The sequence below is a fragment of the Ictidomys tridecemlineatus genome, chromosome 15 (genome assembly GCF_052094955.1).
Source record: "Ictidomys tridecemlineatus isolate mIctTri1 chromosome 15, mIctTri1.hap1, whole genome shotgun sequence".
In the NCBI taxonomy this organism is placed as follows: Eukaryota; Metazoa; Chordata; class Mammalia; order Rodentia; family Sciuridae; genus Ictidomys; species Ictidomys tridecemlineatus.
Genome location: NC_135491.1, coordinates 14067831 through 14083784, shown reverse-complemented (window position 1 = coordinate 14083784; position 15954 = coordinate 14067831). Strand labels below are relative to the sequence as shown.

Below are 15954 nucleotides of genomic sequence, written 5' to 3'. Positions count from 1 at the left end.
ATCTTACACATTTCAGGGGGGAAACACACACACACACACACACACACACACAGAGCAGGGAAGAGCAGGAACCAGATACCCACCCAGAGGCAGCAGCAGCAACAGCTGTGCAGTAACCAAGAATGCCCAAGTGACCGATGAGCCCTATATGAGAGTCACCACCAAAGGTCCGTGTGCCCCGATGTTCAACGAGATTTCATTAACTCATGAAACCCTTATCAGCATGACCATGTGTTAGCCACAGTCCTGATCTGTCATTGATCTTCAGGGGTTTTTGTGGCCCTCTGGAACAGTGTCCAAGGTAGGGTCCACATGAGGTGTCTGATTATTAGACCAGAATCACATCTCAGCCGCCACACCTCTCAGTCCCGAGTCTGCCATTGCACAGAAGGGCCCAGCCATGAGTGTGTCCCCGAAGGAACCTGCCTTCCATGTTAGGTCTGGCATTCACTCTGAGGGGCATTTTTTGATTTGGAGATCAGCACCTACAATAGCATTTCCTGGTACACCAATTGTGAGAGTTTCAAATAAAGCCTTGATATCCTCACGCAGTGCACACGGACCGTTTTCATGTGATCACCCACGTTCAGTGTCACCTAGAGGAGGTCCTGTGGAAACAAAGCCATTACCATTCACCCAAGATATTCTGTGCACCAGATGTATAATTTCCTTATTTTATCTTGAATCAATCTTGACCTCATGCTTAAATAATCTCAGATTAAAGCAAATCAAAGGACAACTGTGACAATTTGGACAGAACTAATTCAGGGAAAGAACTGAGACTGCAGGAAAGTTGGAAGAAGACACACAGCAACTGGAGGCCTCCCAAAGCCCCAAGGAAGGGCCCTATCACAGCTCATTCTCGTGAAAAGGCACCATCGTCCACACACTGTCGATTCTCACCTCTGAATACATTCACCCCCTTTCCCCCCGCAGTTTCTAAGTCTGAAATACAGTTCCACTCACCTCTGTTCCAGAAGTTACGCCTGATGTTTACCAGACATGTCACAGGAGAGAAAGTTGAACCCTCACTTATAGGTTTGGTTTCCTTGACTTCATCTCTCTCTAGAGCTGCTTGTGATTATTATGTTATTTCTACCATCAGTGACTATATCTGCAAGAAAAGTCTCTGAGCGTTTTTTCCCCAGCATGCCAATTATCCAAACTAATTATTTACCAAGAATATCCCAGCATGCTGTCAGAGGAAGCTGGAAGGAAAGTTTTGCTGCATTCCCTATAGGGGTGACACCAAATGACAGACCTAATAGATGAGAGATTTGAGAAGTGCATGACCCTGCCTATATTCTCTCTCTCTCTCTCACACACACACACACACACACACAAAAAAAAAACACCTCTATTAACATTTCTAGTAAGAGATTTCTTGGATTCCTGGAAACCTAATGAATTTCACCTGTTAAAGACTTGGTAGTTGGGCTGGGGTTGTGGCTCAGTGGTAGAGCACTCGCCTTGCTAGTTTGAGACCCAGGTTCGATCCTCAGCACCACATAACAAACAAACAAAAAAATAAAGATATTGTGCCCATGTATAACTAAAAACATTAAAAAAGAGAGACTTGGAAGAAAAGAGACTAAAAAGACTCTCCAAGGACAGTGTGTTGGTTTGTATAGAGGGTATCAGATGCTGACCTAGAGCCCATTCTAAAAGTAAAAATATGCAAGATGAGGCCAAGGGATGGAATGCCAAGGTACCAGGGGCCAAGAGGATGTGGGAGTGAGAAACCAAGGAAGCCAAGACCCCTCTCTCATTAAGTGGAACTCTTAGGGTTAACCAGAACTTCAAGGTGTGGAGGGAACTGACAGGTCCCGACTTGTTGAATTATAGTAAACATTTAACATTCTTCATTAGATCAAGGTCTGTTATTAGTTTAAAACTAGGATCCATGGCAGAAGGAAATTAATCTTTTTACAGATGCATATATCATCATTCAACATAAATTTAGGAAGGAAGAATAGAAGGTAAGGATTAATAAGAAGGATGGAAGGAAACAGGTTTTGTTGTTTGTTTTTAAGGGGAGGCTTTTTTTTGAACCCAGGAGTGCTTAACCAATGAGCCACATCCCAGCCCTTTTTATTTTTTATGTTGAGACAAGGTCTCCCTAAGTTCCTGAGACTGGCCTCCATCCTCCTGCCTCAGCCTCCAGAGTTGCTGGGATTACAGGCATGAGCTAGTGCACCCAGCAAGGGATTTCTTGATGACTAACATCTTTCTGAATCAGGAGTCAAGAGTTGGAAAAGGCAGACATTGGAGGAGAATGAGACTATTTGAAAGCACAGCAGCAGATAATGGAAGGAAAGATGAAAGAGGAAATGGGAGATGCACCTGGAGAATCACAGCAGGAATTCAGATGATTTGTAGCCAATGAAATATTTATGGCCAACACCCATCCACCTCATTGTGTAATTCATCTGCATAAAACTTCCACAGAGTAGCTGTGGGGGGAAAGGGACACTAGACTTGAGGCATTTCCAGGTCAGTGTCATAGAACAACAAGAGGGAACTGTACATGCTGTAAAGACTTGAAGGACTGACAAAAATTATAATAAAGAGAATGGTTCATATCAACTTGCATGTCAGAAAACTAGGAATGTATATAAATGGTCTAAAATCCTTTGAGAATAGAAAACCACGCAGGAAAAAAGCTACAGAGGTCTGAACAGGACTCTCCACTGAATGCCAAGTTATGAATACCCAGGATGAAACTTCACAGGACTGAGCACAGGAGGAAAAAAAAAACATGAAAATATGAACTTTTAACAGTTCTTAGAGCTTTTTTAAAAATGTTCAAGAGATGACCAGCTAGAAAAGAGCCACTTTGAGCATTCAGTAGAGGCACCAAAGGGGCAATGCCTTAGTGATTGAACTAAATCTCTCTATTTTAAAAGACTATTCTGTCTGGGTGCAGTGACACACATCTGAATTCCAGTAACTCAGGAGGCTGAGTGAGGAGGATTCAAGGCCAGCCTAGGAAATTTACGAGACCTTGTTACAATATATATAGAAAGGACTGAGAATATAACTCAGTGGAAAAGCACCCCTGGGTTTAATACCCACTATGACACATGTTCGCGCGCGTGCACACACACACACACACACACACGAAATAAAAGACTATTCTAAGCTTGCCCTATCAAAGTTTAAATACAAGCCTTGAATGAATCAAGCTGAACCACAAATAAATCAGCTGAACATCAGAACAAAGCCTAACATGTTTTAAAAAGAAAAACCAAAGCCAGATGCGATTGCACACAACCTGTAATCCCAGCAAATGGGGAGGCTGAAGCAGAAGGATTGCAGTTCCAGGCAAGCCTCCTTAATTTAGAGATCCTGTATCAAAATAAAAAGTTCAATCCCTAGTATGCAAAAAGAAAACCAAAATCCAAGCATTCAAGCACTCAAAGTAAAATTGACAATGCCCACGATACAGTGCCATGAAACAATCATTGCATATGCCAAGAGACCAGAAAAAGTTGACCCACAAGAGAATAATTAGTCAATAAAAGCAGACTCCCTAGCAGGTGTGGTGTTGCACACCTATAATCCAGCAACAGGGGAGGCTGAGACAGGAGGACTGCAAATTTGAGGCTGGTCTCAGCAACTTAGTGGGGCCCAAGGAGCGTAGAGTCTGTCTCAAAAATAAAAAAATAAAAAGGCTGGGGATTCATCTCAGTGGTAAAGTGCCCCTGGTTCAATCCCCAGTACCAATGCAGCCATTATGGAAAATAGTATGAAGTTCCCTCCAAAAAAATAAAAACAGGGCTACCTTATGATCAGGCAAATCTACTTCTATATATATATATATATATATATATATATATTCAAAGGAAATGAAATCAGCATCTCAAAGATGTATCATTGTCACGTTATTTGTAATAGTTAAGATATGGCCATCAGTAAGAGGTTGGGATACAGCCCTTCTCTGAGGGCCTTCTCAGAGCTCGTCCCAAGACGGGGTGAAAGCAAACTTCTAACTGATCAGCAATAAAATGGAAGGAGGCTTAGCCCTCAGTGCTGGAATCTCTTTCACTATCTTTTCTTCCCATCCCAAGACTAAGTTTGGTGGGGTAGCTTGGAAAGAGCTTGAAAACTTCTGAGAGCAAGTGCTCAGCCTCTGACCAGCCTCCTCTCAGGACTGGTGACTGTTTAACAAATTATGCATCTCCACAAAAACATATGCTCTGAATGGCCTCCTACCCCTGCTTAGTCCCTTCTAGGTGGGCCTCACCTGGTCTCTGAGCTGAGTGGGAAGCTGCCTGGAAACCACTGCCCTATTGCACCTCTCCCTCACTGCAGCTGCCCCGGAGCCTGGGCCTGGACCACAGAGGTTAGGAGAAAAGAAGGCATTAGAGGAAAAAAGAAGGGAAAAACCAGATTCAGCTTAGAGATGTCCAACCACAAAAGAAATTAGACACATATATACCTTCTGCAGTGTGTGGTAGAGACTTTTCATTTTATTTTTCCAAAGAAAAATGGAGAAACTGTCCCATTTTGGGGATCCACGGCCTCATTTACTAGGCAAGTGTTCTACCACTGAGCTACAATCCCCTTGAGAAGTTCACTGAATGGAAAAAAAATTAGCAAGTAAGATGTGGAAACAACCCAAGGATCCATTGACAGATGAGAGGGTAAAGAATTATATATATATTATTTATTACAAAATTATACATATATTATAATGAAAGCCTTTTAAAAAGGAAAGAATCATGCCATTTACAAAACATGAACGAACCTAGAAGACGTTATGCTGCATAAAATAGATTGTGCATAAAAATAATGCACAGGGCTGGGGATGTGGCTCAAGCAGTAGCGCGCTCACCTGGCATGCGTGCGGCCCGGGTTCGATTCTCAGCACCACATACAAACAAAGATGTTGTGTCCACCAATAACTAAAAAAATAAATATTAAAAATTCTCTCTCTCTTTTTCCCTCTCTCTTAAAAAAAATAATGCACAATCTCACTTATGTATGGAATTTTAGTCATTTACAGAAGCAGGGAGTAGAATGGCGGCTACCAGGGTGGAGGGGAAGGGAAGATGTACATCAAGGACCCAGAGTTCCAGTTATGCAGGATGAATTGGTTCTAAGACCTTAACAGTTTAGGGACACCAATATTACTGATTTTATGCTTGGAATTTACTCAGACTTCAAAGTGTCCCCACCACAAAAATAAAAATGGTAACCCTGTACAGAGATGGATGTTAATTTGTTGATTGTAGTAATCAGTTCACTATGTGTGAATTAAAATATTAAATTACATATAAAGTGTAGAGCTTAAATTTTTAAGTGGTACAAAAGAAAATTTTAAAGAATCAGATCTTTTTTACCTGTGAAATACTATTAAGTGGGCAATTATATCTCAATCATGATGAAAAAGGACTTACTGATCATTTTCCAAATGAAAAGTATAAACTCACAGATCTTAGAACCATATTGAGACTCAAACATTGAGTTTTTGAAAACTAGCAAACAAAAAATTTTAGAGCAAAGAATAAATACATGTTAGATGAAAATGAAATGATGAGCAAGGTGTCATGGCACATGCCTCTAATACCAGTGGCTCAGGAGGCTAAGACAGGAGGATCGCGAGTTTAAAGCCAGCTTCAGCAAAAGCAACTGAGTGCTTAGCAACTCAGTGAGACCCTGAATCTAAATAAAACACAAAATAGGGCTGGGGATGTGGCTCAGTGGTCGAGTGTCCCCGAGTTCAATCCCCTGTACCCAATAATAATACTGAAGACTTTTTATAATAAGAAATTATGCAGACCAGAAGACAATGGAATTATAGAGGGGGGAATTACAGATCCTTACAGATCTAAAGAAGACAACTCAACATAGAATTTTATGCCCCCAAAAATCTTTGTCAAGTAAATTTAAAATTAAGAAAACACTATCATCTAGTGAGCAGATCAGAATTTATCACCAACAGACATTTATTATAAGAAAAGCTAAAGTTTTTCACAGGGAAGAAAAACAATGCCAGAGAGAAACTTACAAATAAATATTGAGCACTGGAAATGGGAAAGATGTAGGTAAATGTGAACATTTTTCATCTTTAATTTCTTTAGAGACCATTTCTAAAACAAAAATTATGACCTGATGTGGTGAAGTTTATAACAAAGGTAGAAGATATGACAGCTGCATTAAGGGCAAGAGGATGAGGGAAGAGGTTGTAGGGTTATTATATGTGATGTGGTTCAATATTCTTTAATGGTTGCCTGTGGAAGGTTGAAGGGATCTATCGTAAACCCCAGAACAACGACAGGAAAAAAAAAAAGTCTGTATCTAATAAGTCAACAGTGGATATAATAGGAAGTCCTAAAAAATCCAGGAAAAAAGTAGGAGAAATAAAAAACATCAAGGAGGGTTAAATACAATGACATAAATAATGGTATTAAAAATAAGTCTTGGAAAAACTTCTATTAAAGAGCAGAGGTTGCTATGCTGGAGTTAAAAGGGAATTGTGAACTATTAGTTGTATATAAGAAATTAATTCATTTAATATAAATATATCAAGAACAAGTTAATATTCATGCAAAAAAATGAAATTTGGTACCTCAAAAACCAAGGATTTGGGCAATCCTATGATGCACTGACAAAATTTGGTACTTGAATGACTCATATTTGGTCTCCTCAGCAAGAAATATGTCAAATTGTCATGCTACATGGAGTCACAGGCTAAGGACTTAGGTTGAAAAGCTTTTATGTATGAAAATTCCCCATATTTAGGCAATAAAGAGGTAAAGTACTATAAGTCTTTTTTGTAGACTCCGTAACTATCCATGTCTAGGCACATGAGCAAACTGGAGAAAGAGCAACCTCTATAAATTCCACAAACAAGCTCTGACCAAGTTTGGTAGTATCCCAAAGATGATCAATTTGCACACCCATCTGCCTGACCAGAAAAGTGAAATCATAAAGCAATCAAGTTTAATATAATTTAAAATTTATAATGTATGCAAAGATTCAATAAATATGACTTATAATCCATTTAACAGTAAACATCTATAGATTTACTTAAGTTTTCTACCTCCATTGTGTGAACCAAGAGTGAGATACAGATCTTCCAAGAATTTGGGGCCCTGTCAGATTGTTGGTCTAGTAGTGCCCCGAGAGACCGGCAGAGACATTTGCATTGGTTTTGGTTTCTTCTATCCAAGCAGCTTCTCCAGCAGAACACCAGAAAATCTGAGAGGGACAGAACTCTCCTTTTTTTCTGAATCTAGACATTCAAATAATTTTTACTACAGAGACAACTGAAGGTAAGTTTCAATGATCACACACAAAAGGAATAAAATAGAACTATTTGAAAAATTCACACATGGAAGACTCTAACCATTAATCCCTGAGGAGTAGGGCCATCAGATTTCTAGAATTACAGTTCTATAATACTCTGAATGTCCAGTGCTAAAAAAGAAACAAAGAAACAAATGTATAATCTAATAAAAACAAAGAACTTGATAGAAACATCACTTCTACATTTAAAAAAACACTCCTAAGGATGCTCTGACATTGCAATTAATAGTAAAAGATATTAATTCAACTATGCTGAATGAGTAAAGAAAACTGTAGAAAACAAGAATCTCAGTAAACAAAGTACAGAAAGGAAACAAATCCTGGAGCTGAAAAGTACAAAAACTGAAGTGGAAAGTTCACTAGAGATATTCAAAAGCAAGGCCATTGAAATTACCCCATCTGAAAGAAGAAAATGAACAGGTTGAGGAGCCTGTGGGACACCATCATGCATATCAACTAATGCACCACAGACATTCCAAAAGGGAGAGAAAGACGGAAGAACAGAGCAAGGCTGCAAGTCCACTTACTCAGTGACTCAGGATTCAAGTAGTGGGAGCACTGCTTTCTCAGTGAGGCAAGTGAAAGAGGGAATTCACCGAAATTCAATATCAGACCATCAGAAGCTCTTAGAGACTCAGAAATTTGGGTGCATTGAACAATCAAGAAAGTACACTGGAGCTGAGCCAGTTGTCACAGTGGCACTTGTTCACTGCAGTGAGGAAGGATAACAAAGGACAAATTTGTTGTGGAAAACCTGTAGAACAGAAGCAACCTGAAGATCCTGATCCAGAGGCTGCGCTGTGAACTGGTATTTAAAAACTGTTCTTTGTTTCTCAACTGGCAAGGGGACAGCTGAGGTCCATCATCTAGAGAAGACTATACTGACGCTTGGTGCTGTGGGAATCCCAGCAGACCACAAAACATTGCCATACTGTCCCAGCAAGCAACTACTGTGCAGCCTAGTGTGTACCTAGGAGAACATGATTGAAACAGAGAAGACTGTACCGAGGAGGGTTAAATCAGAGTCAAGAAGAGTGCAGCTTACTTTCCCTTCGCGTGTTACATGACCAGCTGCAGAGGTTTCAGGAACCAGGTGGGTGTGAACAACTCATGGACTAAGCCTGTAAAGGCTGTATTCATGGCCAGCAGAGAGAGACCTGTGGAGGACTGCCCCCCGCCCCCCTGCTCTGAGTACAATTCTTAGGAGGATACTGAGATCCAGACTCCCAATGGAGCTGGGCATCCACCTGGCCCTGGGGCATGTTGATCTAATCTCTCTAAAGCAAATACCACACAATGAAGTCCCAAAGGCCCAATTAGAGTCAAGCTCCAGTTATCAAACTCCCCATGTAGCACTCTGCATCAGCCTCACCCAGGAATGCACTGATCAGGTCTAAACAGAACTGCAGGCAACAGTACTTCTCATCTGTCCTCACTTCACTGAGGAGAGGGGAAGTTGAAAGTTATTTTGACCAGCTTCAGTTTTAGGCCACTCCAGCTAGTGGCTCAGCGAGAAGGAGGGGGATGGAGAAGAGGATCTAGGAGGCAGAGGAGCAGCAGGAGGACACCGAGGAATGTAACAGCCCCAGTCCTGCTCTAAGGAATACACAGTCCAAGAAGACATGAAAAGGCAGTCAAGGATAGGTAGGGATCATCTGTCCTCATCCTCAGTTTTCCTTCCCCAATGTGCCTTTAATTAGTTTATTTATATGCGGTGCTGAGAATTGAACCCAGTGGAGATAGACATGTGCTAGGGGAGTGCTGTACCACTGAGCCACAGCCCCAGCGCTCAACAGTGTTGGCCACCTCAGTGGAGACAAGTTTTTCGTTTTTCATTAAGAGCATGTTCTTGCTGTGCTGATCGGTCTGTGGCTGTATATATACATATTTCTTTTCCCCCTCATTTTTAGCATTTTTTAATGGAAATTTTGGTTTTGTCTTTTAAGGGTTAGAGTTTTCATGTTCATTTATTTTTGCTCATTTTTCTTGTTTTCTTCCTCTAATAGCCAAATTCACCTGTTCTCTTTTCCTTAGTTACTTTTCTTCTTTATAGCCATCACTTGCTACATCTCTTCTGCCTCCACTGTTCACATCTTTGCAGACTCCAAGCTTTCTTTTACCATCCCATCACATTTTCTTTTCTTTTAGTGAACCCTTTGGTTTATATAACTACTTGCCCCACCATTCATGTTGTTGCAGCTGTTGTACCATGGTGGCACAATTGACTCCTGCTGTTTACTTTAATGCAAGATCTAGTTCACAGCTAGTTATTGTTTGTGCTGCTGGCGTTGCTGACCCCCCCATTTCTGTCTTTGTGGTAATTAGTGTTGTAGATGTCCTACTAGACACCAGGTATTTAATGCTGTAGATCATTTGCTTCTGATATTGCTATTCTTTGTTTCCCCCTTTTTCTGTGAGGTGTCAGGAACCTACTGGGACAATACAAGTTAAGAGAGTAGAGAATGCTGCCAAGCTAAACCCCGCCAAGAGACGGCGTATCTTGCTCCACAAACTAACCATGCTCAAACAGCAATGATATTTCAATACAAAGAACAGAAAAAAACAAAACCCCCAAAATAATGACCAGGCCCCAAGTAGGAATGTCTAGCAGGGACCCTCAGGTCCCACTCGTGGACATCCACAATTACACAAAAAACAAAGTTTGTGGATACCACACTTACAATGGGTCTCAGTCTAGATCATTCACATATCACTTTAGAATATATAGCTGTTAAATGAAGAGCAATCAGAGGGTGTATACCCCACACCCTGATGTATACAACACCATAGCCAGACCTACAAGAAGGACTGCACTCTTGAGACCTACAAGGAAAGCGGAATCCTCAACCTCTGACACAATACACTCTATCAAAATACACTAATCTTCACCAAAAAAACAAGCTGGGAAACTATACTATAAAACCTACTTGGAAATATATCGAGGGCTGAGGTTGTGGCTTAGGAGTAGAGCACTTGCCTAGCACGAGTGAGGCACTGGGCTCAGTCCCCAGCACCACATAAAAATTAACAAAGGTATTGTGACCATCTACAACTAAAAATATTTTTTAAAGTATATAGAAAAATTCACCACAACTTCATATCCCAGAATACTTTGACAAGAAAAGGTTGTGCCCTAAAAAGACCTGCACATAAAAATAGAAAAGAATCCACCTCAACAGATTCATAAAACCTGACACAGGGGTCCACTTCTCTATCTACCCGGAAGGACGTTGGTGTGGAGGACACTAACTGCTACGGCTTCCAGGGCTTTGGCGAAACCTCAGAGGCGGGGTCTTCTGGCCAAGTGGCTGTGGTTTCATATTGTTGGAGCATTCACTTTTGCCTGGAGGTTGCAGCTCTCTAACTTTGGTGTGGCCGAGTCAAGAAAGAAGGCATATGCAGATTTCTACAGAAATTATGATTCCATGAAAGATTTTGAGGAGATGAGGAGGGCTGGAATCTTTCGGGGTGCAAAGTGATTTTGGAATAAAAAGAATTTCTTTGGATTGAGGTCCTTAGAAGTTTTTACTGACTTGTGCTCCTGAACTATAAAACATGAAAGGCTAACAAATAGTCTTTCTTGGAAAATAAACAATTAACAAATACTCTAAAAAGCAAAACAAAACCTGACCCAGGTTTACAAGAACTGTGGGGAAAAAAAAAAGGTAACATGACACCTCCAAAAGCTTATAAGTCACCGGAAACTGACTCCAAAGATATAGAAGTCAATGAAATATTAGTTAGAGAATTTTAAATTATTGTAAAATGGTCAAGAAACTAGAGAATTTGAACAACTGGATGAATTAAGGAAATCAGTATAGGATATGAGTGAGAGATTCAATAGGAGATAGAGATATTGAAAAAGAACCAAAACTCTTGAAAATGAAATACAATAAATCAAAATGTTCTGTTGAAAGCCTCTTTAGTAGAGTAGACCATGCCGAGGACAGAATCTTGAGCTGGAAGACCAAGTAGCCAGTTGTGAACATCCAGACAGCATTAAAGGAAATGATTAACCATGACCAGAATATACAAGAACTCTGGGACAACATTAAGAGTTCAAATTTAAGAATCCCTTGAATCAAAGAACATTGTGAGATGCAGACTAATGGCATGGATAAATTCTTCAGTGAAATAAGACAATTTTCCAAACCTTGAAAATGGGATGGACATAAAACATGGGATTCATTCAGAACCCCAAATAGACAAGATAAAAAAGAAGTCTCTGTGAATGTTATAATTAGAATGTCTAATGCACAGAACAAAGATAGAATTTTTTTAAAACTTCAAGAGAAGATTTGGGCTAGGGAGGTGGCTCAAGTGGTAGAGCACTCGCCTGGCATGCGTGCAGCCCGGGTTGGATCCTTAGCACCACATACAAACAAAGATGTTGTGTCTGCAAAAAACTAAAAATAAATATTAAAATTCTCTTTAAAAAAAGAGAAGATTTCATTGTGACCTTTATGAAGGTCACTTTTAGAAATAAGCCATCAATAACTCCTGCCTTCCTAGCACAATCCAGGAGGGCTTGGAATGCTATGTTCCAAGCCCCATAAGAAAAATCAACCAAGATTACTATATCCAACATAGCTACCCTTCAGAATCAAGGGGAAATAATATCCTTATAAGATAAACAGAAACTAAAAGAATTAATGACTTCTAAGCTGGAACTAGAGAAAAATATTTAAATACAACAAAAATTTTTTAAAAAGAACTCCAGAGACAGCAAGTGTACAAATATCATTTTGAAGAGCAGATAATCAAATGAGAAACCGAACCACATTAAACATTAGAAATTAATCAAGCCTGGCATGGTGGTGCACACCTGTAATCCCAGAGGCCCAGGAGACTGAGGCAGGAGAATCTCGAGTTCAAAGCCACCCTCAGCAAAAGTGAGGCATTAAGCAACTCAGTGAGACCCTGTCTCTAAATAAAATGCAGAATAGAGCTGGGGATGTGACTCGGTAGTCAAGTGCCCCCGAGTTCAATTCCTAGTAATAAAAAAAAAAGAGAATGTAATAAAAAATGGTAGGAATTAAACATCTCTTTATAACAACATTGAATGTAAATGGTCTCAAATCTCCAATTAAAAGACATAGGCTGTCAAAATGGATTAAATATAACACCCAACTATATGTTGTTTGCAAGAAACTCACCTTATAGGCAAAGACAGTCACAGGCAAAAAGTGAAAGAATGGAAATTGTTGTATCATGTAAATGGAACCTGAAAACAAGCCAGAGTAGCTACTCTAATATTCAACAAAGCAGACTTCAAGCCAAAAATCAGGCAAAGGATGTCAGTTCATGCTGATAAAGACATCAATCCAACAAGAAGTTCTGATAGTAAATACTTATGCCCCAAACATCAGTGCACCTAATTACATAAAACAGACACTACTCAACTTGCAGACTCAGACAGACCCCAGTACAATAATACTGGACGATTTCAACATACCTTTCTCAATGATAGGTCATCCAAATTCAGTGAAGACCCTCTATAACTTATAAATCAAATGAGTGTAGACATCTATACACTATTTCATCTAACAGCCAAATTCACTTTTTTCCTCAGCCCTTCATAAAACCTAATCCAAAGCAGACCATGTTTTAGGCCACAAAGCAACTCTTAGCAAATACAAATTTTTAAAGTGATAATTTCTTGCATCTTATCTGACTGTAATGAAATGAAATTAGAAATCAACACCCCTCCCCCCCAAAAAAACCTATAGAAACTCTAAAGACATATGGAGATTGAACAGTATACTTTTGAATAATGAAACGGTGATAGAGGAAATTGGGGAAAATTTTAAAATTCTTAAGATTAAATGAGAATTGATACACAAAATTCCAGAACCTCAGAGAGAAAGCGAGCGAGTGAGAGAGAGTGTGGGGGGGCATTTGTTGTTGTCGGTGACTTCCCTCTCCCCTCCACCCCTCCCCCTCCCTGTCGCCGCCCCTGGGCCGTAGGAAAGGAGCGATAAGGATGATATCCAGGTGGAGAGCAAAGATGACAAACGGGCTCATCATAATGCACTGGAACAAAAACGCAAGGACCCCATCAAAGACAGCTTTCACAGTTTGCAGGACTCGGTCCCATCACTCCAAGGAGAGAAGGCATCCCGGGCCCAAATCCTAGACAAAGCCACAGAGGAAATCCAGTATATGCAAAGGAAAAACCACACGCACCAGCAAGATACTGACGGCCTCGAGCGGCAGAATGCTCTTCTGGAGCAGCAAGTCCGTGCACTGCAGAAGGCGAGGTCGAGTGCCCAACTGCAGACCAACTACCCCTGCTCAGACAACAGCCTCTACACCAACCCCAGGGGCAGCACCATCTCTGCCTCTGATGGGGGCTCCGACTCCGGCTCAGAGCGAGAGCCTGAAGAGCCCCAAAACGGGAAGAAACTCCGGATGGAGGCCCCTAAGCCACACAGGGCAGGCCAGCAGTAAAACTGTCCATGTCCTGCGTCGTCTCATCCTCCTCTCAGTTCATCATTAGAACGCTCAGAACCATTTAAAAGACCCTTTATTTTTCTTTTCTTTTTTTTTTTAATTTTTATTTGTACGTAGAAGCTCTTGGACAACAACTCTCCTTCTTCCCTGTTTCCACTATTTTTAAAAAATGTTTTCCCTTCAGGATTCCCTGTCCCCACCAGACGTTTTTAAACCAAAACACCCCAACTTGGCAGCTTTTTCTGTGGAGGACAGACGGCTGGCCGGACCTCTGAGCACAGGGTGTCCTGCCCACCCCACCAGCTCCTCCAGCCCCGTGGGGCTCGTGCCTGGAGGTCGCCTGTCCTGCTGGGCCTCTCCTCCCGGTCCCCTCGCCTTTGTTTGATAGACTTCGTGAATCTGAACTGCTTTGAGAAGGTGACCAGTTTGGAGTAATCAGAATCACCCCCTCTCCTTCATAAGTTTTTTTTTTTTTTCCTATAAAGCTATTTAACTCTTGTTGAAAGACCAGACCTTGAAGTTTGTGGTATAAAAGGAAAGTGGGGACAGATTTGCAGAGTTCTTGGCACGTTTCACTCCCGCTTCTCTCAGCCAGCTGTGTAAGCCTGCAGTGCCAGCCGCATGGAGGGCCGAGTGACACTTGTGGTATGTACTGGAGATGGCAGCAGAGAAGCTGCAGCCAACAGGGAGGGGTAGGGGGTGGTTGGGGGTGGGACAGGGAGGGATCATTGAGTGGGGTACAGGTTTTGTATTGAGGGCCAGTGATGATGTTCTGATATTTATTTCCTGCTACTGAAATTTGAATCTGAATGAATTGTCCCTATTTCTGATGATGCCAGTTATTGCAAAGCCACAGATTCATAAAGTAATGATCAGGGCTGGGGATGTGGCTCAAGTGGTAGCGCGCTTGCCTGGCATGCATGTGGCCCAGGTTCAATCCTCAGCACCACATACCAACAAAGATGTGTCCGCCGAAAACTAAAAAATAAATATTAAAAAAAATTTTTTTAAAAAGTAATGATCAATTCTTCCTTTCTTTTCGTGTGTATTTCTAAGAAATAGAGCCAACTGATTTTGTAATATAAATTCCAAGAACAATTTACCTGGTACTAAACCCTCACCACAGTGTGGCCCCTTTCCCCACCCTCACCCCACTTCCTCCTGTTCCAGAACCTCTCTCCATTGTGTGATCCAGCCCTGGTTCTGGCTGTGGTCAACAGATCCCAGTGAAGGGTTTTGTGTGTTTGGGCCCCATTTCTTTGTCTTTTTCCCACTCTGTTCCTAGCATTTGCTGATCTCTGGTGTATACTCTGTAGTCTTGGTCTGTGATTGATTCCATTCCATGGAAATAAAAAGTATGTTGTACATACTGTGGAAGAATTGTCTTGCAAGTTAAGGCCTCCCTCTTTACTATAAGACTATAAATAAAAACTAATTTTATCCTTAAAAAAAAAATACCAGAACCTCTGGGACACTATGAAGATGGTTCTGAGAGGAACATCTATAGCTATGAAAGCCTACATAGGAAAATCCCAACCAAACTAATGATGCATCCCAAGGCCCTTAAAAAACAAGGAACAAATAAATTTCAAAACCAGTAGAAGGAAATAATTCAGAGCAGAGAAAAAAAATTACAAAGGGTCAGTGAAGAGACGGTTCTTTAAAAAGAAACAAGATTGGTATTTTCTTAGCAAAACTAACCAGAAGAAAGAGGAAAATCCAAATAAGTATTAGAGATGAAGAAGGAAATTTTGCCACAGCCATCTCAGAAATCCAGAGGATTATTAGGGACTATTTCGAAAACTTCTACTCAAATAAATTTGAAAATCTAGAAGAAAGTGACATTTCTAGATACATATGTCCTGCCAAAATTGAATCGAAATGACACAGGAAAACAGACCAATAACTAGCAATGAGATAGAAGCCGTAATGAAAAGTCTTCCAGCAAAGTAAAAAGCCCACGACCAAATGGATTCTCAGCTGGATTCTACCAAACTTTTAAAGAACTAATACCAGTGCTCCTCAAATTATTTCATGAAACAGAAAGGGGGAAACAATTCCAAATTCATTCTATAAAGCCAGTATCATCCTGATATTAAACCAAAGAAGGACACTTTAAGAAAACTACAGACCAATATTCCTAATGAATGTAGATGCAAAAATCCTTTATAAAATGTTAGCAAATCA

General features: G+C 40.6%; 2 protein-coding genes across 2 annotated transcripts in view; both read left to right on the top strand.

Moving 5' to 3' along the window:
- Znf546 (zinc finger protein 546) overlaps positions 1 to 15954 on the top strand; it is a 76544-nt gene that overhangs the window by 41037 nt on the left and 19553 nt on the right. The gene's annotated exons all lie outside the window — the stretch shown is intronic.
- Positions 8295 to 14461, top strand: LOC101954385 (protein max). Its single transcript, XM_040279878.2, has 2 exons — positions 8295 to 8315; positions 13282 to 14461. The coding sequence occupies exons 1-2, from the start codon at positions 8295 to 8297 to the stop codon at positions 13762 to 13764; spliced, it is 504 nt and encodes a 167-aa protein (XP_040135812.2). The 3' UTR covers positions 13765 to 14461.